Raw genomic sequence first — 27,865 nt, forward strand, 5'->3', positions numbered from 1 at the left:
TTCAACTCGACTAGCAATATTGAAATGCGTGCGAGCGAATCTTGGTAACCTTTCACCAAGGTCACAAGTGCCAAGCTTGCCCGATACTTGCGTGCAAGTCACCAGAACACGTGATTCTGACCACTTCGAGAAACCTCGCAGAAGACTTTGACTCCTCAAGTTGTGTTCAGCACGTCTCTTGTGATATCTTCAAAGTGATTCTTTCTTTTATCTGTCAATCCAGACGTCCAACCCAACAGTGAGCTCATTGCCAACTCGAAGATCACCTGTGTCCACCTTTGATAACGATAAGAAGTGACGTATCGCGAGCTAGCCGACCGCTTTGCTCCACCACGACAGATTCTCCCCGCTGTCTCTGCACAACGGGAATAATGTCGAGCAAAGCGGCATTGAAAGCCGTGCGAGCAGCTTTGGAATCGAAAGATTACCAAACTGCTGCTGAAAAGGCCAAGGAGCTTATCAAGAGCGAGCCGAATAATTACCACGCGTATGACAATCCCTGATCCTTCATGAAACATGACTAACTCAGTTTGTTATTTTTTTCTAGGAATGTCTTCCTCGGTCTCGCCAGCGATCGATTGAATAAGAATAATGAAGCGGAGGACGCTTATTCCGCTGCGACCAGTATCAACCCCAACGATAAAACGGCTTGGCAGGGCTTGATCTCCCTGTATGAGAAACAGGGTGACTGCAACGATGATGGTTATCACAAGGCAGTCATTGCTCTCGGAAAGATATTCTCCGACAAGTATGCATTGATTCCTTCTTAATTCCTGTGTACGAAAGACATAGTGCTGATGACTTCTAGCGACGAGCAAGAACGCTGCCAAGATCTGATTAACAAATACACGAAGTCGATGAAGAACAGAGGGACCTCTCAACACAAGCATGCATTGGAACTTCAGATACCGGGCTCACCCCTGTACGATTTTCTTGAGGGGCGGTTGCCCCGTCCATCCCAAACATACCAGCGATTGATCGAGATTACCGAGCGTCAAGAAAGGGAGTTTATCAATCGTGAGATTGGAGAGCGCCGAACGCGTCTTGGTGCTCGCATCGAACAAGTCACCCAGGAAGTTCGGAGGGAAGCAGCGAACAAGAGCCGATTGGACCAATTTTACCAAGGAATGATTGATTGGACCAACGACGATACAGTACGCCGTCAATACGAGGAGAAGTTGTTTCAGCGTGCATATGAGGAACTCGGAGTTCTGCCTGACGCCGAGAAGGGGGCGAAGAGAGCAGCCGTTTTTAAGGCAGCACATGACATGGTAATCATAAAACATCCGTTCGAACCTGCATGGAAAGTTTTTCTGGGGTGGCAAGATGTTCAGGATCTCTTCCAGTATGACGTTGGCCATCTGCGCGAGTACATTGAGTTCTTTCCAGAATCTGGGCTCTCCCAGGTTCTCAAAGGATTCTTATTGAGCGAACTATCGCCATTTCCCAAGGAGCCCACGGACGAAACAAAAGGCAAGGATGGCAAGGAAATCACAGCCAATCAACCCGATAATGAAAACGATGACGATGCAACTGTTACCCAAGACCCTCTCGTACTTATGGTCGAGGGCTTGGATTCCGCTCGCGATTCAATTCTTGCCCACCGCATAATGGCAGATGTCTACCTCTCTTTCGAAGAGTATGAGAGCGTGGTCAATGTTGCTCGTAAGGGGCTACTGTATATCGAGAACTTGATAAAGTACAGTGGAGTCAAGATCCCCAACACCATTGATGCCTTGAACAACGCACTTGCCAATGCCATGATTTATTATCAATCCCCCCGGTATCACGCAGATGCGAAAAAAATCTTTGAGGGCATCCTTGAACGGAACCCAACCTCGTCCAATTGCCTACTTGGGATTGGTCTGATTTTGAAAGAGGATCAGGACTACGCAGAAGCTGTCAACTTCCTGCGGCGATCACTTGCACGCGATTCTTCTAACCTCAAGATTCGTGGAGAGCTTGCTTGGTGTGAGGCATTGCATGGTGACCTTGAAGGTGGCCTAGCCAGTCTTCAGGCTACGCTTGAGGATCTAAAAGAAGCTCAACCGGACAACAGAGAGTTCAAATCTGAGCTTCTTTACCGCATTGGTTACTGCCAGTGGGAGCTTGATCCGTCCCCAGCTGCCCGCAAAGATCGCAGTGGTGCTTATGCTAGCCTCTTTGCTTCCATTCAGGCGAATATGAACTTCGCTCCAGCATATACCATTCTTGGTTTCTACTACGCAGACTACAAGAAAGATAAGATCAGAGCTCGTAGATGCTTTCACAAGGCTTTTGAACTGTCAACCTCTGAGATTGAAGCCGCCGAGCGTCTTGCTAGGGGCTTTGCTGACTCGAAGGAATGGGACCTTGTCGAAGCAATTGCGCAGCGAGTGGTTGACTCCGGCAAGGCTAGGCCTTCCCCTGGGTCAAAACGCCGAGGGTTTAGCTGGCCATATGCGGCATTGGGTTCGGTTCAGGTCAACAAACAGCAATACAGCAAAAGTATTGTGTCCTTCCAAGCAGCGCTTCGACTCAAGCCAACAGATTATCACTCATGGGTCGGTCTTGCCGAGAGCTACCACCACTCTGGTCGATACAACGCCGCCACCAAGGCCTTTGAGCAAGCAAAGCTATTGGAGCCAGAGCTTTCAGCTAAAGACCAGGAATATGTATGGTTTGCAAGGTATATGCTGGCAAACGTCAGGCGAGAGCTTGGTCAGTACGATGACGCTATCGCTGCCTACGAAGATGTCCTGAAATCTCGGCCTGGTGACATTGGTGTGACTCTCGCACTTCTTCAGACCTTGACCGAGAGTTCGACGAAGAGCCTTGGCCTAGGTCTCTTCAATGATGCAGCGGAGCTCGCATACCAATCTATTTCGGTGGCCACCTCCCTGGTGCAGATTAAAAGCGACATTTTCAACTTTTGGAAGGCTGTAGGCGATGCCTTCTCCAACTTCTCATACATGAAAGCTAAGGCTGGAAAGCTATCTGCTCCCAGCTGCAAGGCTTTACTGGCAGTCGATCTGGACCCTATGGCCCTTGATGTCATGACCGATGTTGATGGTGTCGGAACTGATTGGCTCGCAGCCAATGAAAGCGAAGAGTCGATGCCAGCTGAATTCTACGTTCACTTATCCATAATCGCATTTAAACGTGCGCTGCATATTTCTGCGCATGATGCTCATTCTCAAGCAGTTGCCTGGTACAACCTTGGTTGGGCTGAATATTTGGCCTATCGCACTGTGCAGCCGGATCCAACCAAGAAAGGTAAGAAGTCTCGCAAGTTCCTGAAAGCAGCCATGCGGTGCTTCAAGAGAGCAATCGAATTGGAGGCGAGCAATTCCGATTTCTGGAACGCATTGGGTGTTGTCACTGCAAGCATGAGTCCCAAAGTCTCCCAACATGCATTTGTGCGAAGTTTGCATTTGAATGAACGCAACGCGCAAGTTTGGACAAACCTCGGAGCACTATACCTCCTCCACGAAGAAGGCCACCAATCATACAAGACGTTCTTGCGAGCGCAGGCCACCGACCCAGACTATTCATTGGCTTGGGTCGGCCAAGGCTTCGTATCACTTATTGTTCGCGAGACACAGGAGGCGAGGGGTTACTTCGAGCATGCCTTTGACATCTCAAACTCATCCGATATTCTCACTAAACGCCAGTTCAGTCTGACCCACTTTGATCATCTGAATGCGGCCTCTTCATCTAATGTGTCCGAACTCATTCAGCCATTCTTCGCACTGCACCAACTCTGCATCCAGGATCCGTCAAACCTGCCGTTTGTGCACCTTTCTGCTCTGTTGGCAGAGAGAATGGGCGAGACCGCAGATGCCGAGTCTAGCCTGGAGGTTGTCTGTGCAGGCATGGAAGACGAGTTTGAAAAGACAGAGTCCCCAGCTTCCCTTTCGAGGTATTCCCAAGCAAACGCAGATATGGCTCGTGTCCTCCTTGCACGCCATTCATATGAAAAGGCAGCAGAGAAGGCCGAGCTCGCGCTTACCCTCTCTGGGGAGGAAGACGCGGAGAAATTCGATCCCGAAGCCTGCAAGAAGCTTCGTCTGTCTGCGCATCTGACAGCTGGTCTAGCATATTACAACCTGAAGTCTATGGACCAAGCCATCGATATGTTCCGCGATGCCCTCGAAGAGGCAGACAATGCTCCAGATGTTGTCTGTCTTCTTGCCCAGGTCCTGTGGGCCAAGGGTGGTGAGGAAAACCGGTCTGTTGCTCGGGAGCAACTGCTTGACTGTGTGATGAACCACCCTACTCACATCGGAGCAGTCACCCTTTTGGGTGCCATCGCTCTCCTCGATGCGGACCGGGACGCTATTGAAGCAGTTGAATCAGACCTTAACAGCATGATCTCGCGTGATGACATCGATCTCCACGACCGAGCTAAAATCATCAAACTCCTGAGTGCCATCTCAGCAACGGGACTCAACGATAATGCAGCCGTTCCCGAAAGCATCAGGCGCATTGGTGATGCCACTGCTGCCGTGATGCTTACACCGGGCCAACCTGCCGGGTGGATGGAGTTGTCGGCAGCATCGCGAAACCCGTACGCAGCCGCCATGACTATCAAACGCGCTCTGCGGAGCGTGCCTCCTTACGGTAATCTCGGGGCTGAGGACCTCAGTCAAGCCTACTCGCAAACCGGCAAGGTCGGTGACGCCTTCCGAGCGATCATGATTGCCCCGTGGAAACGCAATGGATGGGAGGAACTGAGCCACAATGTGCCTACCCGGAACATGTGGACACGCTGTACGGGCCATAAATCAGAGGAATCGGACGACGACAAACCTCTCCTGCCATGGAAGCGCCGCACAGGCCATGGACCTGAGTAGTCGGACGACGAGTTGACTACCCTGCCACTCCACAACAACAAGCGCCGTACAGGCGCTAGGGCTAAATGAACTTGATGCACAGTGTATTTAGTTGAAATGTACATCAGCTTTTAGCGAATGAACATCACAACATCAAATTCATAAGAAATATATCCACAATAGACTAAGAGAAATGCAAAGTCCATACCTTAATAATAAGTGCGAAGTAGAAGAAGCACACTCCGCCATCTGTTCAGCCGGTTGAGCCCACGATGACTCGTGTTTCCTCATTCCCCTTCGACGCCTGCGGTCTTCTCCAGCAACCTAGCCTTCCTACCCTCCCTCCACGGTTTATCCAAAGCCTCGATCTTCCCCCCGAGCAGAGTAACAGACCCCGGGGAAAGCAACACCATACCTCTCGCGACAGACGGATTACGAAGCAAGAGCTTCGCCCCAATAGCAAGTTTCTCCAATGCTATGCCATCGATACGGTGCATTTCAACACCCACCGCCATAGTTCCCGCCGCATCCTGAAGAATCAGGCGGTGCGGCCCATACCCACTGTTCCCGGATGCAGTCGCAGCACCGTTCGCAGGATTGTTATTCGCGCGATTATTCTCCGACGCCTCGGGATCCTCGCCTACAGCGATTGTGCGCACGATCTCACGGCCGCGGATCGCTTCGCCCCGCTCAACGCGTTCAATTGCTTCGATCTGGCTCCATAGACTCGTGCCGATGTCTTCGATGTCTAGCACTTGCACGGGGATTGAGCCTTGCAGCCGTCGCTCTTGGACCGCCGGGTCGTGAATATCGACTGGGAGTACGCATGATCTGTGCTTGGAGAGTGATTCTCTGATATCAGAGGCGAGGAGACGGAATATAGCCGTCTTTGTGAGGGCGGATGCGGGGATATTGCGTTGCGCTGTGCTGGACGATGATAGGAAGGCACTGAGCCAGGGTTGGGCGACTGAGAGGGATTTGGTGCTCAGTATCTGAGCTGCAATTTGATCAGGACTAGTCATGATGTATTGGACACCCTCAGGATCATATTGGCGCGTATGGTAAATCTAAGGGAACCATCGAAGTCGGGGAAGCTCTCAACGCGAAAAGAAAGCACAGACCACCGCTTAAAGCAATTGACCTGGCCCGACTCTCTTGCCTCCGACAACTCCGACACACCTCACGAGACACCGCAATGTCGACTATATCATCTCCGCGCCAATCCCTCGCCTCCTCTAGAGCCCTTTCCCCGGGTCCAGCCTCCTCCCGCCCATCACTCGATGCCTTGAACACCAGCGTCAGCGGGGGGCTCAGCGCCGCATCTACCCCATCCACTGCACGAGCTATTTCCCCCTCACTCCATCCCCGACGCAATCGAAGTGCCTTGCGAGACTATTACAATCTCAAGCCACCAGGGGCGGGCACATCTGCCTCCCGGGACGCATCTCGCACGCGGAGTGAAGCAGGAGACATATCCGACCCAGCCAGTCTAGCGTCAGGGACGGAGCTCGACAGTGCAAACTTCGACCCGCAGCGATATGTCGAGCATCTCTTGTCATCATCGTCGCTGTCTACGGTGCTCAAGGCGGAGAATACGTTGGTTGGGGATATCCGCACTCTCGACGGCGAGCGGAAAGCGCTGGTCTACGATAACTACTCGAAGTTGATTCGCGCTGTGGAGACAATTGGGAAAATGCGGCGCAGTATGGATGATCGCGGTGCGCCGTTGACTATGACGAAAACGCTGGGTCCGGCTATTGCTTTTGTTGCTGAGACTGCCAGTGGGCTTATTAAAGAAGGCGAGGAGCAACGGCGGCTAATGAAGGAAGCCAAGCTGGAAGATGGGACTTCGAGCAAGAAGAGTGAGAAGGATACTGTTCGGTGGGTGCTTTCTTCACCGCAGAGATTAGAGAAGCTTGTGGCGGAGGGTAAACAGGAGGATGCGCAGAAGGACTGGAAAGAGATCCAGCATTTACTCGACGCTTGGGGTGAGGTCAAGGGGGTTGCTGAGGTTCGGACAGCGTGTGAGAAAGTCATGAACCGGGCACGCAACGATGACTGAGCACCTACTTATACATACCTTTCTTCGACCATGATCCATGCGATTGAAGCTCTTGACAATTGACTTTTGTCGAAGCGAGCTCTCACTTTTGACTGGAGCAGCGGTTGCCGCCATGAATGAGCTGGCTCATTCATGAAGACAGATCGTTCCTGATCTATACAAGACATGATCAGTCATTTGTCCCGACGAACATTCTACAAAACCACCGCTGCCCCGGCTGTTGGGAATGCCTTGGACACACAACCTAGACAGAGACAAATACAGTACATGTTTGAAAGATTGTGCGCTAATCCTCGCCGAGTCACGGCTACGTTTTCCTATCACCGACGACGTCGTAGCTGACACGACGAAAGCAAGGAACCCATGTGAGCGGAAGAGAAATGCTGGAAGAAAGATGAAGTTGCCTCTTGGAGACCACACGGGCAGTTGGCGGCTAAGTCCTGGCAGTAACGCTCCTACAAGCGCCTAACGTTAACTCGCCACCTTCGAGGGCAGACACCCAAACCGCCAACTTTGTTTCCGCCTTCTACCATGCAGAGAGCGCGGTAGTCACCTGCTGTTGGGCAAAGGTTACATCTAAACAGCGTTCCAACCAATCAAAGCAAACTTCTCGAGCCTCTGTGGGCAAAGTTTCATCGAGTCCATATATGATGAAGCTTGCAATCGCATTCAGGGACTTTGTAGTCGTAAAATCCTTGGTAACTAAATAGCCACCCTGCAGAGTGAATGTGGCATGAGCACAACCTGCCGGGATGAATATCGCATGTGATGATGTCGCTGACCAAACATTGTGCCTTTTTGGCCTGTTAGCCTAGTGGTGAAACCCAAGCAACCGCATCCCTGACACTCTCCCAGGCATGTATCATACAGTTCCCGGGAGCGACTGTAGGCGCTCCTGGGAGTGTAGTCACTCCGAGGAGCTTGACCTTTTGCTCCCAGGATCACGTCACGCTGCTCCTGGGAATTGCGCGCTACTCTGTGAGGATCTCACGTATGCGCAGTTGAATGATCAATATTGAGGAAGCTATTGTCTATTCTAGATACAAGATATAGCGCGAGGAAGCGAAGAAAGGAAGCTTCCTCGCGTTCAGGGGAACCCATATACACCATGTAGGTCCCGCAGATCATATCTCCATCCGTCCTGTATGCTTCATGTATATATCCCTGACATGCTCCCGGGATCTACGGATACGTTTTGTGATAGATGCTTCCATATCTAGTACTGTTGGAACACCACGTGGCTTGAAATAAGCCCTGGATATATGATCTAAGTGAGTACAGTAAAATTCGACTACTTTGAAGGCCATTTAAAAGCCGCCGTGCAGCGAGGATGCCTCTTCTCCGCGGTCTCATTGGCAAAGCTTTTTCTTGCTCAGTGGCCTAGCCTTACCAGCAGCCTTTCGGCGCGCTCAACTGCCCTTGCAGAGTCGCACTGGACGAACTTCGTAAAATCCTGCCCTTTGCAAACGCCATTATGATAGCAGCCATTAAGACGAAGGGCCAGTCTTCCACCCTTAGCTCTCATGCCGGTTTTCGTTCACCGCACAATGAACTTCAATCATTCTCTCAAACTTGTCCAGCCCCATACATAGCCCCATACACAGCCCCGGCTGCGAAGGAATTCTGAAAAACATCTGAACTGCCACAAAACCCCGTACTCTATCGCATGATGAAGGGGAGTCTGGCCCAACTTGTTCTTGTAATTGACTATGATTCGAGGGACCGAAAGGAGAAGTTGGAAGGCCGGCAAATGTTTGAGAAAATCAATTGATGCAAAACAATTAGCTTACGTCCGAGGTTTTCATCTCAAACGATGTCATAGGCCTGAGAGGACGTGAGAGCTTCAGCCAAAGCTCATTATCCGGATCATCATCATCAATATACAAGTAGCCAGTATCCACGCTATCACCGTAGATTCCACTGTATGCCCTGTACTCATCTTGAATCTTCTGCGCAGTCTCAGTTGACAGCCACATGTATCTCTCCACAATTCCCGGGTCGACCGGCAGACCGCCATAGATACCAGGGGAGTCCCATTCGCCTCTGGGATGCTGCCCCCAAGGAACAGCCATATCAGAAAATTTGACAGACGAATGGGTCAAAAAGTACCTGGGCTCCAAATCAGGCTCCAAACTTATTTTCTTGGTGGTATCATAAGGGTCGAACTCTGAGATTTTTCCGCTTCCAATTGAACGCTCCCTGACAAAGTCCCCCAGATATTGCAAGTAGTAAGGGTTTCTGCTCTGTTTGGCAGCCTCGAAATAGGACTCACGTGGAGGGGGATTCAACGCCATGAAAAGCGATTGGTAGTCACAAAGTATGGAGGTGATCGCAATTTGCGGTCTCATGGAAGGGCACTTGCCAGCCAGCTCACGCAAAGTGTTCTCATGAGGCCGCACCGGCCACCAGATAAGCCAAGGGAGACAGTCAGAGTCATCGTCAAGGTCAGAGATATCATTGTTCATGATTTTGCGAGCATTTATCGCAGTACGAATCTCGCGACGCTCGCGCTCATTGCCTTCGCTGAGCAATTTACCTGGGAGAATGATTCGCCCAGGGTTGGTTTCCAGCTGATAGGCCCACCATCGGGCAAAACTTGTATGGTGATAAATCCCACGAAGAATACAATTGTATTCAATTTCTGTTCTGAGCCTCCGTGGGTGCATGAATCGAGCGTATCTATCCACATTACCCTCCCATGCAGCCATTTGCGTTGGAAGGCGTTTGTCAAGAACTGGAAGATCAGGCGAAAGAGGCATCCACAAATACTCAGAGTCTCCTGGGCCGAGTATCGCATCGCGATCTATTTCAATTTCTTCCTCGAACCCAATAAATCCATCTTCCTCGATGTCAATATCATCTGCAGTTGTATCTGGCAAGTTCTCTGGAGGAAGAACACGCTGGCTCAAAGCCCGTCGGGGCTTCATATTGCCGTTTAGAAATGCGGGTGCTTGTGGGCTTTCAAGATTAACCGATCGAGTGAAATCATCCATAACAGCCCATCTTTGAGGGGCCGACATGATGATTTTGTAGATTTCGGCGTCTTCGGCAGCATTACAGGCTTCTTCAGCAATAGAGACGTCTGGTAGAAGATCCAATTCTTTGTAAAGATCCGTATACAAAGCAGCAGCACACGCGCGGCCGACTTGATAGCGCATAGATGGATACCGACTAGCGAGCTCGCGATAGGTTTCTTCCGATGCAAACTCTGGATACCAAATGCAGTATGGCTCGGTGGCAGGTTGCATATCGGGGATGACGTTACTCATGATCAGGCGAGCATTGCGCGCGCGAGAAAACTGATGTGCATCGTCGCCGGAACATAGCTCAATGATTGTCGGGCTTGTTGCAAATTGAAGTGAGTCACGGATCCCGCGAATGACTGCTCTACGATGCCAAAAAGAGGTCACATCAGACGGGACTTTTTCGCCCTTTATTGCCGCGATGCATTGGTCGAGGTCGTACTCAGCGGGTTGTTGCTTGCCCGCGTGGACTGGGAGGTCCGTGGAGGAAATGACAGAGCTTTGCCCCGCAACCTGAGGAGCTGCCATGAGGATAAATAGCGCAGGGGGCGTCAGGCTGACGATTTACAGAAGGGGCGGCCCCCAATGCCGCATGCCCTGCATACGCTGTACTGTAAAATTACAAATCAGTCCTAGTACGTAAAGTGGGCTGTACGGAATTTATCGTTGAGTGAAAATTATCGTTGACTGGGCACGATTATCATAAATATGTAGATGACTGCGTTCAGAGATACCCACTACAGCAGAACATTAATCGTCAATCAATTCTTCAATCATAAACAAACTCATAATCCCTATTTCCCTTCAAGCAGCTCCCGACTCGAATACATACTCGCCTTCAGTCCATACTCATTCTTAGAGGTAATATCCAGATGAGTGAACGCATCAGACTTGTAGTAAATCGACCTCGGCCCTTTCCCAACAAGCCCAAGATCATCCAATTTACGCACAACCCGCTTAACATCCTCGACATCACCGAAATCAGCTGTATAGACACAAATCAAACGACTCGCTGCAGACCCACCATCCGTAGCAACTTTCACGGCATCCCCAAGCTCCCCTTTCTCCATCGCCCTAACAACGACGCTCCAGAACTCATCAACCTGAGCCACACTCGGAAAAAGCATCCACTTCCCATTCGTAACACCCGTCTCCCTCGCCAGATCCAGAATATCCTTCTCAAGTTCTTTCCGCAACGGATTCAATTTACGCGTCAAAGCAGCCGTAGTCTTTGCCCCGGACCTATCATGCGCCTCGCGCAGTGTCGCACTCTCATTTTCGTACTCCTGGAGAAGCTCCCTGCCTCTCCTAAGCAGAGCGGGAACGTCCCCGCTCGTCTTCGACGGCAGATGCGGATTGTACATCCAGATCCAGGGGCCTACGACCGTGGTTTCCGTCGTCGATGGCGGAAGACGCGATAAAAAGTGATCTACCGGCTCGGTCTTCCCGCGTTTGTTGCGCGGCATGCTGTCTGTTTCTGGTGGGGCATCGCCCATACAAACGTCTGGTGATGTCGCCTTTGCGCGAGTCAGCGGCGCGCGGAGATGCTGCTGCATGGTGGATAGCAGCTTTGGGTGGGTTCCTACCCAGAATGGCTCTGGGTCGTAGGATGAGACTTGTGCTTCTAGTTTGGTCCTTTCGTCGTCGTCGCCTGATATGGATTAGCTGGGGTTTCGAGGATGGGTTGAATATGGAATGGGTTTACCGTAGAAGCTCGATTCGTCGGAGAATATTTCATCGGCTGCTGTGGTTGATGGCATTATCTAGGCCTCGCTGGATGATAGTATGATACTCTGGTGGTTCTTGTTGAGATGTAGTTGGAGATGGGGGAAGTACAGGTTGAGAAGTAGAGGTGGGCCCGCATTTGAATTTCCCCTCTCACGACTTTACGAGTTCACCTGTCAATGTCTCATAGTAACTAATACTTTGATTCGAAGTAATAGGAAGTCTACTTTAATAAGTATGTCCTTATTGGTCGCACCGAATATGATACTCTTTATGCATTAGCTACTCATAGTCTTTAAATATGTTTCACGTAGCATATGTTCTACTATCCTACTTAGTCTCAACGTATTGGCCACTATTAATATTAATTCATCAGGCCTCTCTTGTGCCGTGAAATGACCACCCTATAATATTATGCCAGGCGCATAGTAGTAGGAAATCTCCAATTGGGGTCTTTAGTAGAGAGCCTTTCACAGCTTACACGCCAGATATCGTAGTAAAGCAATCCATTATTGTAGCAAATGATTCTCAAGCAAAGTAGAGCAGAGCATTCTCAATCCCTTTTAAAAGGTCGTCTCCACCGAGACCGAGGGGGCAATGGGCAAAAAGAGCAATTTGCTAAATGTAAAGCATAGGCCGAATGCTGTTCTTTCACCATCATTTCGAAATCTGTTCTCATCTTCCGTTTTTGTTCTTCTGGAAGCTCGAAGCCCCGAAAGCCAATACAGCACCCACACTCTACGGTACAATGACCTCTCCCTTTCTTCCTTTCAGATAGATGCCTCCGTTCACAGCATCCACATCCCCGGCTGCAACATCCACCTCGATCCGAACACTCCTGAACCATTTCTTCGCGCATGAACCATTTAGAATCCCGCCTTAAGCTATTATAGATGCCTTTAAGATTGGAATGAAACCTATACTCCGCTTGGTAAAGGGCGTGCTCCTTTCCGGGATATTGCGCTTGAATCTCTTCAAGCTGTTTATTTGCGTTCTCATATTCAGTCTTCCGATTTGATTCGATAGCCATAGCCTTCTGTAGAGCGATAACCTTATGTTGTAGCCATTCCTCACGCTGTATTAGTTCACGTAGAGCATGCTCGGCGAGAAATAAATTGGTCAGTTTAGACCGATGGACGTAGGCTGAATCGTATTTCAGGCATTCACTTTCGGTGTAGCAAAAGGCTTTATGCCTATCCAAGAACCCCATAATTGTATACGGAAAATCTGTCAGGTGAATCAATTTGAGATGAAAGACAGAAAAGAAGTTACTGGGGTCCCATCACCAGGCCGCCGCCCGAAATAGATCAGAGGACGTTTGCATATGGATGCAGTCCTAATTATGACGCAATTAAAGTTTGTAGTTGTATATAATGCGCTTAAGACGCTGAATGATATAGGGCTTGAAAGCGGTCATTTTCGGCATCAATTCAACCTCAGATTGAATGTACTATTAATACTAGCATTCTGGGCACCTCGGGTTTTGTGATGCATTTCGCCAGCTTCTTAAAGCAATCTAGGACTGGGCTTTTGGAGAAATTTCAATGAGAAGGGCTAGCAGGTTTCAGTAAGTCTACAAACAGCTTGTGTATATTACTATTGTATCCCTATACTACTGGCAGTCCAGGCCCCCACAGTATTCTCGGCTGAGCAGGGCTACTGACACAATCTTCATCCAGCGACAACCTTAGGTATGTCTACTGCTGGCCGTAATTATTATGGGATTCATGACATTAAGTATTATATATGTCTTTTTTAGCGTCTTTTTTGGCGTCTTTTTGCTATCTTTTGTACTACCTTTTGAAGGATAGGAAGACTCCGTAGTGGCAGTTCTGGGCCAACAAGAGTGAGTAACACGAGAAGCGCTTGTTGTTACGATCTACTATAGATCACCATCATATGCTTACACGTTGCTCACTTCCGAGCTATATAAGCAGGCCATCTCCTGCGTCTGCACTTGCTTCTTCCTTCCTTCTCCATCTTCCTTCCCTACCTTACTTATAACTTATTTCGTTGAATGAACTCTTTCTCTTCTGATCGATCTAGCATCTCACACTTGCCCTCTCCCAGACTAGCCTCCCTGCCTCACCTTACAATCCCTTCGAAGGCCCGGCAGAGGCAACTTCAGTGGGCTACTACGTCGAACGGCTAGCAGATACTCAAGTAGAGTTCGTGACACCACGGGGCCTCTGCCATCCTCCCCGCCTCGCCTTCCAATCTGCTGCGAGGGCCCATCGGGGGCAACTTCAGTGGACAATTAAATCCAGCAGCCATAAGATACTCGGGTGCAGTTCGTGGCTCCACGGGGCCTTCGCCTCCCTCGCCCGGAGCTCGATACAGACGTCGTCTACCTAGACGACGTCGTGGCCGCATTCAAGACTATTCTCAAGGGTAAGAGCCGCGAGTAAGAGGAAAGAAGAAATGCTCGTGGACCTCTTATTCCAATCACCTACCGCGGAACCGAAAAGTGACGCAAGTATCTCCCTATAAGTCATACACCCACACGCGCGAAATATGTCTACCAACACCACATACCCCGTGTGCCCCGCGAACTGCACAGATCCGAATGCCTGGAAAGGCCAAATGGGCGCTTCCTGCGCTGGGTGGTTGGCCTCGCGCTAGTCATCGCATTAATCATTTTTCTTGTTCGGCATGTATAGTCTGATTTGCTCTCTCTTGCTATATGCATCTGTCACAGGCCTAGCCTGCTTAGTCATAGTTTAGCTATAACTAACTAGCACCCCCACCAAGGGGGTCATAATAGGATCATCTTTCTTCCCCCCATCAAGCTTACTGCCACAGCATCATTCTAATAGATATATGCATAAGTATAATACCAGACAAGAGTAGGCAAAGGACCCCCAGAGGGCTTGTAAGCTTGAAGATGGGATCGAAAGTGTTGGACATGGTGGTCACATGACCATCAGCCCGGTGCGGCAGGCACCAACCCCCATAACTAGATAGTTGGGCATTCTGCCCTTTAGGAATTGACAACTCTCTCCCTTTTCAATCGCATCACTACACTGTAGTCACATCAGGTTATGAGACCCCTGCTTTTCAAGCTAAAATCATTGCAGCAAAGAGGCATCTTCATTCGTTAATTTAAACGAAGTCTGACTCGCGCAGAGAGAGTCGCGACCAGACAATACAATTGGTAGGACGAACCGCTGTGGGACATATAACGCAATAAATCAAAAAATTCGCCGGCCCCATAAAAACGGATCGATCTAATAACACCACCACCTGATCGAGAAAAAGATCAATATTTCAACAATACAATAATCCCAACTCCATAAGAGGTCGCCTATAATAGTAGATCTAGGAAATGGTATAGGACTAGTACAAATAGTTAACCAACCTCTTATAGGGGTTGGCGCACCGAAAAATAAGGATTAGGACGAGGTAGAAGATACCTTATACTTAACTAGAGACTAGAGTAAAGGTCTCCTAGTCGTTAGCAGCTTCATCTTATATAAGATAGAACCACTCCTAAAGGAAAAAGAAGATTTTAATAATTAGCTCGGAATAGTAACTAAGATTCTCAAAAGTCATGGTTTATACCGGTTAATCGATAAAAATATTAAGAGACTAGACCGAGATACCACTAATGCCGAAACTTAGATAAAACTAAGTATATAAATTAGTACCTAGCTATAACTATATATCGACCTAGATATCGCTAAATATATTATATTAAGCGGAAAAAGAATAAAATAGGCCGATAACTTTATATATAAGTATAAGCTATATATATAAGGAGAAGGATATAGAGCCCTAAGTACTATAATCATTCGATTTATTAGAATAAAGAGAATAGATTTCTCAATAATAATAAAGTTTATTAATATACTAAAATAACGGTTTAAGACAGCTAATAATCTAAAAGCCGCTATACCACTATACTAAGCGATCGTTATTATAGTAAACTAACTATAAGAGATTATAGAACTTTAAAGCTTAATTAAAATCAAAAATAACGAACTTAAATCAATTAAAGACCCTATAGTAGAAATAATAATCTAAGATTTCTTCCTATACTACTTAGAAATATAGGATAAGGTTAAAGAGCTTAATATTAATAGAGGTATATTAGTATCGGCTATAAAAGTACTAAAGGGATTGTGAGACCCCTAGGTATGGAATGCCTAAGGGAATGCTGTATGTAATGGAGGATCGGGAAATAGAGATAGAAGATATACGCAGGGTATATTAGAACTAATAGCTGCTTCTCCAAAGAAGCAGCATGCGAGGATAATATATAGGTTTGTAGGTCACATGACCCAAGGAGGCTGTATAGGCAGTATACATTACTCCTGTCCAGTCCACAGTCCCCTACGTACCCAGGATAGGTGCTCTACGCCCTATGACAGGGCTCATACCTTAGGCATCAGCCTTCTTAGTACTAGGGTCCTGATAATATCCCCCTCCTTATGGTATACGGTCCCCGCAGGCTTAGAATAGGAGAAGAACAAAGGAGTAGCTTGGTCTATTAAAACCCATACGTCCAAAAAACCTCACAGTAAGGGCAAAAAGGTATATAGGGAAAGGTATCCAGCCTTAATGCTCTAAAATATATAAAAAATGACATAACAGAAGCATGAACAGAGGGTATAGTACGTATAATAAGGTCTATACACAGTATAGTTATATAACCGCGCTAAGAAATTAGGCAGCTATGGTCTCTAACGAATGCGGTATATTAGTTGGCCTATAAACTCAGGTATCTTATATATATAAGGTATAGCTAAGTAGTTATTTACTAGTAAGAGAATACAGTTAGGATAAAGGGAGATACTATACCTATATATAACCAGGGTGTACCCCCAGTATCTTCTTCTCTTCTTCAACCTCTTATCTTACTCAATCTATAAGTATACCTAGTTCGTTTTTTTATCAAAATTCTATTAATTTAATGGTACTTCTATTAGGATAAAACCATTCTAGTTAGGATACTACCATTAGTTAGTAAATATAGTAGATATATTTAAATTTAGTGGTATTATATTCTATATAATATACCGAGAAATTTTAACATTATATCTACCCCTTCCTTATAGGAAATGGCCTCGTTTTCTGGTTTATATACTAACTATATTTATAGTATAGTAATAGTATATCGTTATCCTATACCGCCTTCCTCTAAGGAGGATGAAACTCTATATCTATAGGTATAGCGCTATTATATATTAGGCCGCCAGCCTATAACTCTACCTCCTTATCCAGTAACCCCTAAGCCTATTAAGGAACTACTGCCTTACTAGTAGTACTTTTTCCAGCTGCAAAGCTACCTAAACCATAAGTATAAGACCCTTATAGGTTATACTAAATATACTTACTATACTTCGGTAAAGTATAGTTATATCCCTATAAGTTAGCTATATTATTATAGAGAGGAATCTATTACTAATAATAATACAGCTTCCTATTAAGGTTCAGCCTACTACCTATACTACTCTCAATATATCGCCTACGTCTACTTATATATCCTAAGTATATATTATTAAGCAGAGTATTAAGCGCTTAACCTATATAGCTAATAAGGCCAAAAAGGCCGCTACTATCGTAGAAGCTATAGAGGTTATAGAGGTTACAGTAGTTACTAAAGTTATTATAGCCCTAGAAGTTATAAAAAACGCAGGGGATATCTCTAAAGTCAAAGAATTCTTTAATACCCCTACTAGTTTAGCGGAGGAAAGCGTAGTTCCTAATACAGGTATACCTAGCGATACTTTATTTACCCCTATGAACTTAGCCCCTACCTCTTAGGATACCCTAATTATAGAGTCTATTTTACTATTCTATAGCGTTTTTAATACCGTTCTATTAGTATTCGAGTCTAGCTAGGTATACCAACCTTACCTACGCCTATATATAAATCCTATTAAGTATAGGGAATGTAGTACTAATTTTTAATCTATAATTAAAGCTTCTTACATTTCGAATATATATTCTTAGTCCTTATCTTCTTTAGTATCTTTACAGCTATATTTAACCTAGCTTTATAATTATTAAGGGCCTTAGTCTCTTCGACTATAGACTGCGGTTCCTAGGTTACTTCAATATCGTCGTAGCTATACTACTTAACCAAGTAGGACTTATTCTTCTTACCTCAATAGGATAGGATATATTTAATCTTATACTCTACCTAATTATTAATCTTAATCGGTTTAGGAGTATTATTATTAGTCGGAGTATCACTATAATATAATTCTAATACTAATATATGGTATATTAGGTATAGTAATCTAAAATAGGGGGATAGATATAGCTTATATACTTATATACCGACTTTCTTAAGAATTAGAAATAGACCTAGTATTTTATAATCTAGTTTCTCGCTTAGCCTACCTGTTTCTATATTCTTACTCTTAAGATATACCTAATTACTAACCTTAAAGGATTTATCTATATAGTATTTATCTATATAGTACTTTATCGACTCTTTTACCTTAGTAAGTCGCTCTTTTATAAAGCCCCTTATTTCTTAGATTTCCTATACCCTCTATATAGTATCTATATAGTACTCCTTAAGGTACTCTTTAACGCTATCTTAGATAGATAGGTTATAGCCTATTAATACTTTATATAGTGACTTTCCAGTCATACTATAAGTTATTATATTATATATAAATACCGCGATAGGTAGCTAATATACCTAGTTATCTTACTTCTAATTAATATATAACTAAAGGAAATACTCTAATACCTAATTTTAGCGTTTAGTCTAGCTATTAGTTTAGGGGTAGAATATAGTAGATAACCAGTACTTAACTATAAGGAGAAAACAGAAGGTCGACTAGAACTAGCTAGTAAATAGGCTACCCCTATTACTTACTAGGTTCTCTAATATACTAAAGATCAGAATTATACATTTATATAATAAATCTATTAACTTAGGTATATCAATTTCTTTTATATAAGGAAGATAAAGGGTATACTTTATAAATATATCTACTAAGACAAGTACTACGTTATATACCTTACCGTTCTACTACAATAGAAGTATTCTAGTAATAAAATCTATACTAAGCTACTTACTAGGCCTCTTAGGTACTAGTAGTAGCTATAATAATCTATATAGCTTATACCTATAAACCGAATTGCATTAATAACTTATACAGTTATATATATACTCCCTTACATCCTTTATAATTCTATACTAATAGAACTTATACCAGATAGCTTTAAGGGTATATTTACTAGTATAATAGCCTCCCTAGGGGTTATTATAGTACATCTTTATGATTTTATATAAGATCGCAGTCTCTCTTAGGATATAAATACAGTTATTAAACCTAAGTAGCCTATCTAGTGTTAATCCCTAAGGTATATTACTCAGCTTTTATTTACTAATACTATCCTCCTCTATTTTTATATAGATATCCTATAACATTAGATCGCGATCCTATATTATATAGAGCAATTCTACTATAGAGTTCTTTAGTACTAATATATATACTATTTTACCTTAAAAAGCTCTTATAGCTATTAGGTATAGTACTAGGGGGTCTAGAATTCCTATATTACCAGTAGTATAATACTTATCTATAATACTTATATTATAGGTATTATATACTATATTACTATAGTCCTCTGCCATACTATATAGACAATTAGATTTAGGTACTAATATTATATTAGCTACCCTTATAGAGATATACAATTTTAGGTCTAGTATCGCCACAACCCTATATACTAGGGTAGATTATAACCTTCGCACTACTTCTTTATTATTACTAAGACTCTTTCGCAGCTTTTCCTAAAGAGTAGGTAAAAGTAAGTTCTCTAAGAACTCTCCCTCCTTAGGTATATAGTCTAGTCGGCGACTAGGTATATTAGTAGGATTTAAGGTTCCTAAGCGGTACTTAATAATAAAATCAAATGTAGTAAGCTTCTCCGCCTACCTTACCTAACGCCTAGTTAACTCCTTTATAGTTATAAAGTATTATAGGTTAGTATAATTAGATAGCACTAATATAGGGAATTTACTACCCTTAAGATAGTATCTCTAATACTTAAACGACTTAATAATTATAAGTAGTTCTAAATCATACATTTTATAGTATATTTCAGTACTAATCATCTTTCTAGACTAGAAAGCAATTAGGTACTAGTAACCCTTAGAATCTAGCTATATAGCAATTACTACTATAGCAAATCCTAAAGTATCTAGCTTAATTTATATAGGCTTCTCTAGGTCGAAGTAGAATAATATAGGTATACTTAAGAAGCGTTTCTTTATTTCTTTAAAAGCTACCCTTACTTTAGGTATAAAGATAAAGCCTTACTTTTAATAATTTATACCCTTCTTCTTTAGAGTACCCTTTATTAACTTAGATAGGGGTATAGCGATATATAAGTAATTCTTAATAAATCGCTGGTAAAAATTACTAAAGCTAATGAATTATTATATATTATATAAGTATTATAGTTCTAGCTATTCTAAGATAGTATAAATCCTCTCTAGCTCTATAGATATACCCTTAGGTATAATAAGGAAGCTAAGGAAAGCTACTAACTTTATATAGAAGGTATATTTCGATATTTTTATATATAACTTATATATATACAGTCTATCCAGTACCTTATATATATCGCATATATACTACTCCTTAGTTTATAAATAAATAAGGATATCGTCGAGGTATATAATATAGTAGATATTAAGTAGATTACTTAATACTCTATTAATATATAACTAGAATATTGTAGGTACGTTTACTAATCTAAATAGTATAACTATATACTCGAAATGACTGTATTAGGTCTAGAATATAGTTTTCTATTTATTACCCTTATAAATTTAGATATAGTAATATATATCTTTTAAATCAAGCTGTATAAAGATCTTTATATTAGATAGCCGATCTATAGTCTTACTAATTAGCGGTAGAGGGTACCGATTCTTAAGAGTTAATATATTAAGTCCCTAGTAATCTACGTATAGACGCAACCCTCTATCCTTCTTCGGTATAAATAAAATAGGTATACCTACTAGGCTCTATAATAGCCTAATCTAGCCCTTCTTAATATATTCTTTAATATAATCTCGAAGTACTATAAGTTCTATCTTAGAAAGGGGGTAAATTAGCTTATAGGGAATTTATTTACCTACTTCTATCTTAATAGTATAGTTATACTTATTACTCTCTAGTAACTTCCCTACCTCTTTTAGATCGAAGATATCGGCCTAGTCTAAATACTAGATAGGTAAAGCTTTCTCTATACCCTATACTATAGCGAAGAGCGGGATAGGCTTACCTTTTATAATTAGATAAGGATATACTATAAGCGTAAGGGCCCTATAGAGGATCTCTTATATAAAGGCTGCCGTAGTTATCTTTTCAATCTTCTTACTAGATAGGCAATAATACCATGCCTAGTTTTTCTAATTAATATTAGGATTAATAGATTTCAGCCAGTTGTAACCAATAATTATATTATAACCTATTATCTTAACTACTTTATAGAAGAGTATATAGTTATATACTATACCCCTACTATCTTATAGCTTACCATTTAGCTTATAGGAGCTATAGGAGTAGACTATATAACTGTCTATAGCTATAACGGGTTTCGGGAGGCCTACGTCTATATATAGAAGGTACTGTTTAACCTAGTTCTAACTAATAAAGGTTTTCTCAGCCCTACTATCTATTAGTATCTATATAGTTCGCTCCCTATCGTTAGTTTTAATACTAACTTTATAAGTAAAAGTAAGTTCTAACTCTTACTTAATACTATTAAGCCCTAATACTACCGATACTATAAGCACTAGGGTACTTAGTTTTTTAACTATAAATCTCCCTTAGTCTCTTTATAGGTATCTACGTAGTGACCTAGTTTTCTATACTTAAAGTAGCTGCTATAAGGGATACTATTAGGGTTTATTTTTTATTTATCACACTTATACTTCTTATCAGGTTTTTCGCCCTACTTATCCTTACCTTTATTTTTAGACTTATCCTTATATTTCTTTATATCTAATATAAACGAGATATAAGAGCTAAGACTAGTATCTAGGCTTAGATCTATTTTAGTAGTATTATTCTTACTACCGCTAGTACTTTTCTCTTTCTATATATAAAGTACTTTTTACTAGTCGGGGATTTAGCTTTCTACTATAAAAAGGTATCTAATATATACTTTATATATTTCTAGCTTAGTAGGCCATTTTAACGACTTAGTATAAATAATATCGATCACTTTAGCCTAGAGGTACTCCTTCTGGTACTATTAACTATATAGGTACTTTAGGTAACGATAGATAGCGTCGAGCTATATTATAAATATCTATATAGATTGATATTACTTTTACCGCAGAGTACTATACTCTAGTATACTATCTCGGTAGATATTTTAAGGATTATTCACGAGATATAGGTAGAAGTCCTAGAAGTCTTACTAGATAGTAGGCTCTTTGAATATCTTTATATAAGACTACTAATCATTATTCCTCTAGTCGTCTAATTATTCGACTATAGCCTCTACCTTATATAGGCCGAAATTATACTATTACTAGTACTTATCGAAGTACAACTAAAGTCGGTTAATAAAGGTATAGTATTCCTAGGTTATATTTCTATAGAATAGTTTAATATTCGTAGGCTCTCTTAGTATATAAATACAGTATTTTTTAATAACCTATAGTATAATATAGTCGTTCGCACTTATTAGAATAGGAGGCTTTACTTACTCTAGGATTTCCAATTCTATAAGGAGGTTTTAGTATTCCTCTCTTACCTTAGCTTCTTTAATATATTTCCTTAGTTAATCGAGTATTAATAGGGATAGGTTTATAGGGTACTACACTAGTATTAGATCTAGTAGTATAGTGGTTTCCTACATCGATTCCGAGATATCTATAGGAGGATAGTTTATAGTAGGAGGAAGGGTTTAATTGGTCGAAGCTTATTCGTTAGGCTGCAGTATTATAGGAAGTCCCTACGACTGTATATTATAAGGGTTCAATATAGTGCGAACGAGGGGTAGTCTCTATTAGGTAATCCGAGTATTTGAGAGCTATTAGAACTGTGAGACCCCTAGGTATAGAATGCCTAAGGGAATACTATATATAATAGAGGATTGGGAAATAGAGATAGAAGATATACGTAGGGTATATTAGAACTAATAGCTACTTCTCTAAAGAAGCAGCATGCGAGGATAATATATAGGTTTGTGGGTCATATGACCTAAGGAGGCTGTGTAGGCAGTACGTATTACTCCTGTCCAGTCCACAGTCCCCCATACACCCAGGATGGGTGCTCCACGCCCTATGACAGGGCTTATACCTTAGGCATCAGCCTTCTTAGTACTGGGGTCCTGACAGGGATAGTAGAATAACCGCTAAGTCTTAAGTAAAAAGACTAAGTTAACTAATACTCCGCTATATAGAAAATATATAAGAAAGTATATTAAAGAATAGAGAAACCATAAGATATAGTATACTATTAATAGGAACTGTTCCTACTATAGAGGATAGGGTTATAATATAAAAGATTATTTCTATCTAGTAGTAGATAAACGACTATAAAACTAGAAGCCGAAGCCTAGCCTATAGTACTAGAAGATATTAAGCTAATTTTATAAAAATAAGAGTTAATAGGTTAGTAGGAAGCCTACCGATTAGATATAATAGGTAAACTTTAATACCGTCGCTACGTTAGTAACTACTAATAAAGGAAACTATAATTTCGGAGGAATAGCGATAGTATAAGATAAAGAGGGCTTTAGCGGAATAGTAATAATAAATAAACTAATATAACCACTCTAGAATGGTATCGATTAGATACTTAATTTAGGATCTTCTTAGTATATCTATTTAAATAGAGAACTTTTTATTACATTTAAGATATATAAACTAGGAATAGCAATTAGTTAGGATTTAAGTATTAGATAGTAAGTAGTCGCAGAAGGTTATAGTAATATTATATTACTAATCTAGAAACTAAATAGAATAAGATATAAACTATATATCTACTATATATATAAACTAGGGAATAAGTTTAATCTCCTTAGTCTATTAAAAATATACTAAGATTAAGGGATAAGATAGAATCCTAATAATATAGTAATTAAAGATAGTAACTAATAAGTAATAGGATATATATTTATTATAAAGAATATTCCTATTATCGAACTAGTAGATAAGCCTTACCCTATCTATTATAAAGAAGGAGAAGGTCTAGTATATATCCTAATCTTAGCTAAACTTATATACTAGAGACTTAGATATATAGGAAGCTATAAGGGATAAGTTAATAAGGATAAGCTAAGATATAATATTAGTACTAAATATTTTGATTATAAATTATATAGAAAAGGGAAGTCTAAGAAAATCATTTCCTAAGACTAGTAAGTAAGAGTAATAAAGGTTAGGTAACTACTTTATATCGACCTATACCCTATTAAACCAAAAGGAATCGGTAAAGATAATAAAATTAATAAAGAATATATAATAATTATTATAGATAATATATCTAGATTTCGAGTTATACTCTATATATCTAAGAAAAGTAATATATTATTAACCCTTAAGATATAGACTAAATAGTTTAAATAATATACTGGTTATTACCTAATAGAATAGAGATATAATAATAGAAAGGAATTTTTTTATTTTACTACTTAGGTAAAAACTGTATTAATAACTATTAGTACCTTAATATTATATACCTATAAATAAAACGGAGTTTCTAAATATAGTGGCTACTATATTATATAGATAGTAAGGATAATATATATTAATATAGGAATTACTCTAATAGAACTATAGACTAAAGTAGTAACTATAGTAGTATATATTATTAATTAACTAGCTCGCTTAGGGGGTAAAGCCCTAATATTTACTTAGAGAAAAGTAATAAACCTATAAGGAGACTAAGAGGTAATAAACCTATCGTTTCTCTAAGTATAGTATTCTAAAGTATATATCTATAAACTAAAAGAAACTTAAATATAAGGAATAAAGATAGATCCTAGAGTATAGATTAGATACCTTATAGGATATAAAGGAGATAACAGATACTATTACTATATCTATAATCCTAAAATAAAGAAGGTTTCGATTTATAGAGATATCGTTTTTTAGGAAATAAGAATTCCTAGGATATATAATAGAACTAATAAAATTAAAATAGGAGAAGAGATTATCGATAGCTCTTTAGTAAAGAAAATATAGTTTATAATCGGAGAACTACTCTTTAAAAATATAAGAGTAGTAATAGAAATACTATTAAAAAATTTCTAAAACCTTTACCTTAGGATAATTATAGAGTATACTAGCTTAGGGAAAGAGTATTAATAAGACTCTAAGATAAACTCTATAAATATAGAGGATATTAAACTATTCTATAATATCGATAAGGAAGTTCTATAGGAAGAATCACTTAAAGATAGAGTATAAGTACTTATATAAAGAGTACTAGAGATACTAGCTTAACCTACTTAATAGATATTACCTCTATAATCTAGAATTATTTATAAAGAACTAGTGATATACCTAGCTTTCCTAGGAATATTTAAAGAACTAAACTTACTATCTCCTATACTAATACTATTAAGATAACTAGAAATAAGATAGGTTAATATAAACCCTATATACCTCAACCTACTATAACTATTATACTAATCTAAAAGATCTATAAAAGGTTACCTACCTAAATACTATAATAATATAAAATAGGGAAGGTATAGAGTATATAACTAGAGTAGAGAAGGAGGATTATAATATACTATAAATAGAGATAAGGAGATAGAACTAGTACCTAAGGATTATTAGATAAATTTACCTTTTAGGGTAAGTTTTACTTTATTATTTACTGAAAAAGGACTAGAGTAAGGAATAGTTACCCTACTTCTAATAGGATAATAACTTAAGTTATAGAATATTAAGATCCCTTAGATATATATAAAGGCTATAGCGTTAAAGTAGAAAGACTAATAGTATATTATAATAGAAATATAAATCGAAAAGCTAAAAGTAGCTAAGATATATAAAATTATTAAGTAACTACCTACTAGAGTAATAATCCTATTAGGAAAATAGGTCTTTAACCTTAAGATCGATAAAGAAAATATAGTCTAAGAGTTTAGAGTATACTAGGTAGTCTATAGAAATAGGTAGAGACTAAGGATCGATTTTAATAAAAATTATATACTAATTATATAAGGAGAGATAATAAGACTATTTCTTAGTATAGTAGTTATAAATAATATATTTCTTAAATAGGTCGATTATACTATAGTATATCTAAATGTAATTATCGATAATTATATTATTTTTATATAGTAGTTAATAGGATTTAAGAAAAATAACCTAAATTAAGAAAAGGAGGTCTACCTCCTCCTATAAGTAATATATAGACTCTAGTAGGTAGGCTATCTTTAGTATAGTATAATTGTAGAAGTACTAAAAAAGATAGGATTTAAACTACTAGTTAATAAACCCTATATTATAGTCTATAAGGAACTAAATATCTAGATCCTACTCTATATAGATAATACCCTAATTATATTATTAAACGAAGAAGGAATTAGATAGTTTAAAAATAAAATCCCTTTTAAGTACTATAATCTAGGAAAACTAGATCGATTTCTAGGGAGTAGCCTCTCCTAAGGAAAGCTTAGAATATTCCTAAATTAATAGGCTTATATAAAGGAGATCATTATAAAAGCCGGCTTATAGAGTATAGTATAAGTCTATCTCCTAATAAAAATAATATATAAGTCTCTAGATATCACAAACTTAAGAGAAGATAAAGATATAAGGAAGATAGAGAATAATCTTAAAGAAGATTAACCCTAGGTTATAAAGGAGGAAGCGAAAAGATTTATTAAAGATATTAGTAAGCTAAGATAGCTAACCAATAAATTAAGACCTAATATTACCCTTATAGTTAATAAACTATAGAGAAGAGCCTCTACCCTAAAAGAAGAAGATATCGATATACTTAAATAGCTAAATAGATATATTAAGGGGATAATAGACCTAGGCATTCTTCTTAGGAAAGACCTATCGACTAGCTTAATTAGATATATTAACGCATTATATCACAATTATAAGGATAGTAAGAGTACTGAGGCGTTTATCTTTTACTATACTAGGGGACCTATTAGCTAGTCCTCTAAGAAAGAAGAAATTATTACTAGAAGTAGTATAGTAGCAGAGTATATTGCCTTTAATACCACAATTCGCGAGTATATATAGCTCCTAAAGATTATAGACTAGATAGGAAAACGATAGAAACTACTAATTACTATCTACTTAGACAGCGATAATATAGTATCTATTATAAAAAAGGACAACTACTCGAAAGGAACGAAGTAGGTAGATACTAGATACCACTTTATTAAGTATATAGTTAGAGAAGGGATTATTAAACTCGAACTTATCGTAAGTATATAAAACATCGTAGATACCCTAATAAAGCCACTAGCATAGGAACTTTTTGAGCTAATAAGGAAGAAGATAATAGCTAAGATACCTAACAAAGAAACCTGATAAGGTAAAAGTTGGACGAAATAACTTAACATCGAAAAAAAAAAAAAATTAATAATAGTAATGGCAGTTTTTACTAGACGATACAGTTTCTACCCAAAAAAAAAAAAAAAAAAAAAAAACAACGAATAAAATAGACGAGTATATTCCTCGGGATTATACCTAGGGGGGTGTGTTGGACATAGTGGTCACATGACCATCAGCCCGGTGCGGCAGGCACCAACCCCCATAACTAGATAGTTGGGCATTCTGCCCTTTAGGAATTGACAACTCTCTCCCTCTTCAATCGCATCACTACACTGTAGTCACATCAGAAAGTATCCCATATGGCGCAGGAAAATACTGAATAATTCAGATACTACACAATAACAAGAATTCAAAAGCTGGTGGGGTCGTCTACACAAACTGTCAGATTCTCCAGATGTCAGTACAACTCAACTTCGAGATTTTATCGGAAAACCTCCCCTTGAGCCCGAAATCTCTACACTCACGGCATCAGATATGACACCAACTGATGTCAATGAATTCTTTGGTCTCACTGAAGCCGAGGGTTATGAAGCATGGCAATTTCCATATCCACTCATCACCCTTAGGCCAGATTTCGGTACTTAAACTATCATCTGTTAGTATTTATAATACTATTATTTGACAGTCGACCTTATTTTGACCTCATCTTCACTGTAGTGAGATTTGTTTCACTTAGATCTGAGAAATGCATGAAAGATCAATGAAATATTTCCGT

General features: G+C 40.6%; 5 protein-coding genes across 5 annotated transcripts; 2 read left to right on the forward strand and 3 right to left on the reverse strand.

The window, feature by feature from the left end:
• Positions 1-371: 371 nt before the first annotated feature.
• On the forward strand, positions 372-4,835 carry N7518_003083 (SKI complex subunit tetratricopeptide repeat protein SKI3; the record flags this gene model as incomplete). The annotated part of the gene is made up of 3 exons (XM_057184010.1): positions 372-487; positions 548-748; positions 809-4,835. The coding sequence occupies 3 exons, from the start codon at positions 372-374 to the stop codon at positions 4,833-4,835; spliced, it is 4,344 nt and encodes a 1,447-aa protein (XP_057045460.1).
• A 266-nt stretch (positions 4,836-5,101) lies between these two features.
• Positions 5,102-5,836, reverse strand: N7518_003084 (OB fold domain-containing protein; the record flags this gene model as incomplete). Its single annotated transcript, XM_057184011.1, has 1 exon — positions 5,102-5,836. The coding sequence occupies one exon, from the start codon at positions 5,834-5,836 to the stop codon at positions 5,102-5,104; it is 735 nt and encodes a 244-aa protein (XP_057045461.1).
• Positions 5,837-6,009: 173 nt separating this feature from the next.
• On the forward strand, positions 6,010-6,876 carry N7518_003085 (COG1/VPS51 family protein; the record flags this gene model as incomplete). The annotated part of the gene is made up of 1 exon (XM_057184012.1): positions 6,010-6,876. One exon carries the CDS (start codon positions 6,010-6,012, stop codon positions 6,874-6,876), a length of 867 nt encoding a protein of 288 aa, XP_057045462.1.
• A 1,781-nt stretch (positions 6,877-8,657) lies between these two features.
• On the reverse strand, positions 8,658-10,427 carry N7518_003086 (uncharacterized protein; the record flags this gene model as incomplete). Its single annotated transcript, XM_057184013.1, has 1 exon — positions 8,658-10,427. One exon carries the CDS (start codon positions 10,425-10,427, stop codon positions 8,658-8,660), a length of 1,770 nt encoding a protein of 589 aa, XP_057045463.1.
• Positions 10,428-10,693: 266 nt separating this feature from the next.
• On the reverse strand, positions 10,694-11,659 carry N7518_003087 (DUF1917 domain-containing protein; the record flags this gene model as incomplete). The annotated part of the gene is made up of 2 exons (XM_057184014.1): positions 10,694-11,550; positions 11,605-11,659. The coding sequence occupies 2 exons, from the start codon at positions 11,657-11,659 to the stop codon at positions 10,694-10,696; spliced, it is 912 nt and encodes a 303-aa protein (XP_057045464.1).
• Between the last annotated feature and the right edge of the window lie 16,206 nt (positions 11,660-27,865).

Source organism: Penicillium psychrosexuale (genome assembly GCF_028828465.1).
Source record: "Penicillium psychrosexuale strain IBT 29551 chromosome Unknown utg000002l, whole genome shotgun sequence".
Taxonomy (NCBI): Eukaryota; Fungi; Ascomycota; class Eurotiomycetes; order Eurotiales; family Aspergillaceae; genus Penicillium; species Penicillium psychrosexuale.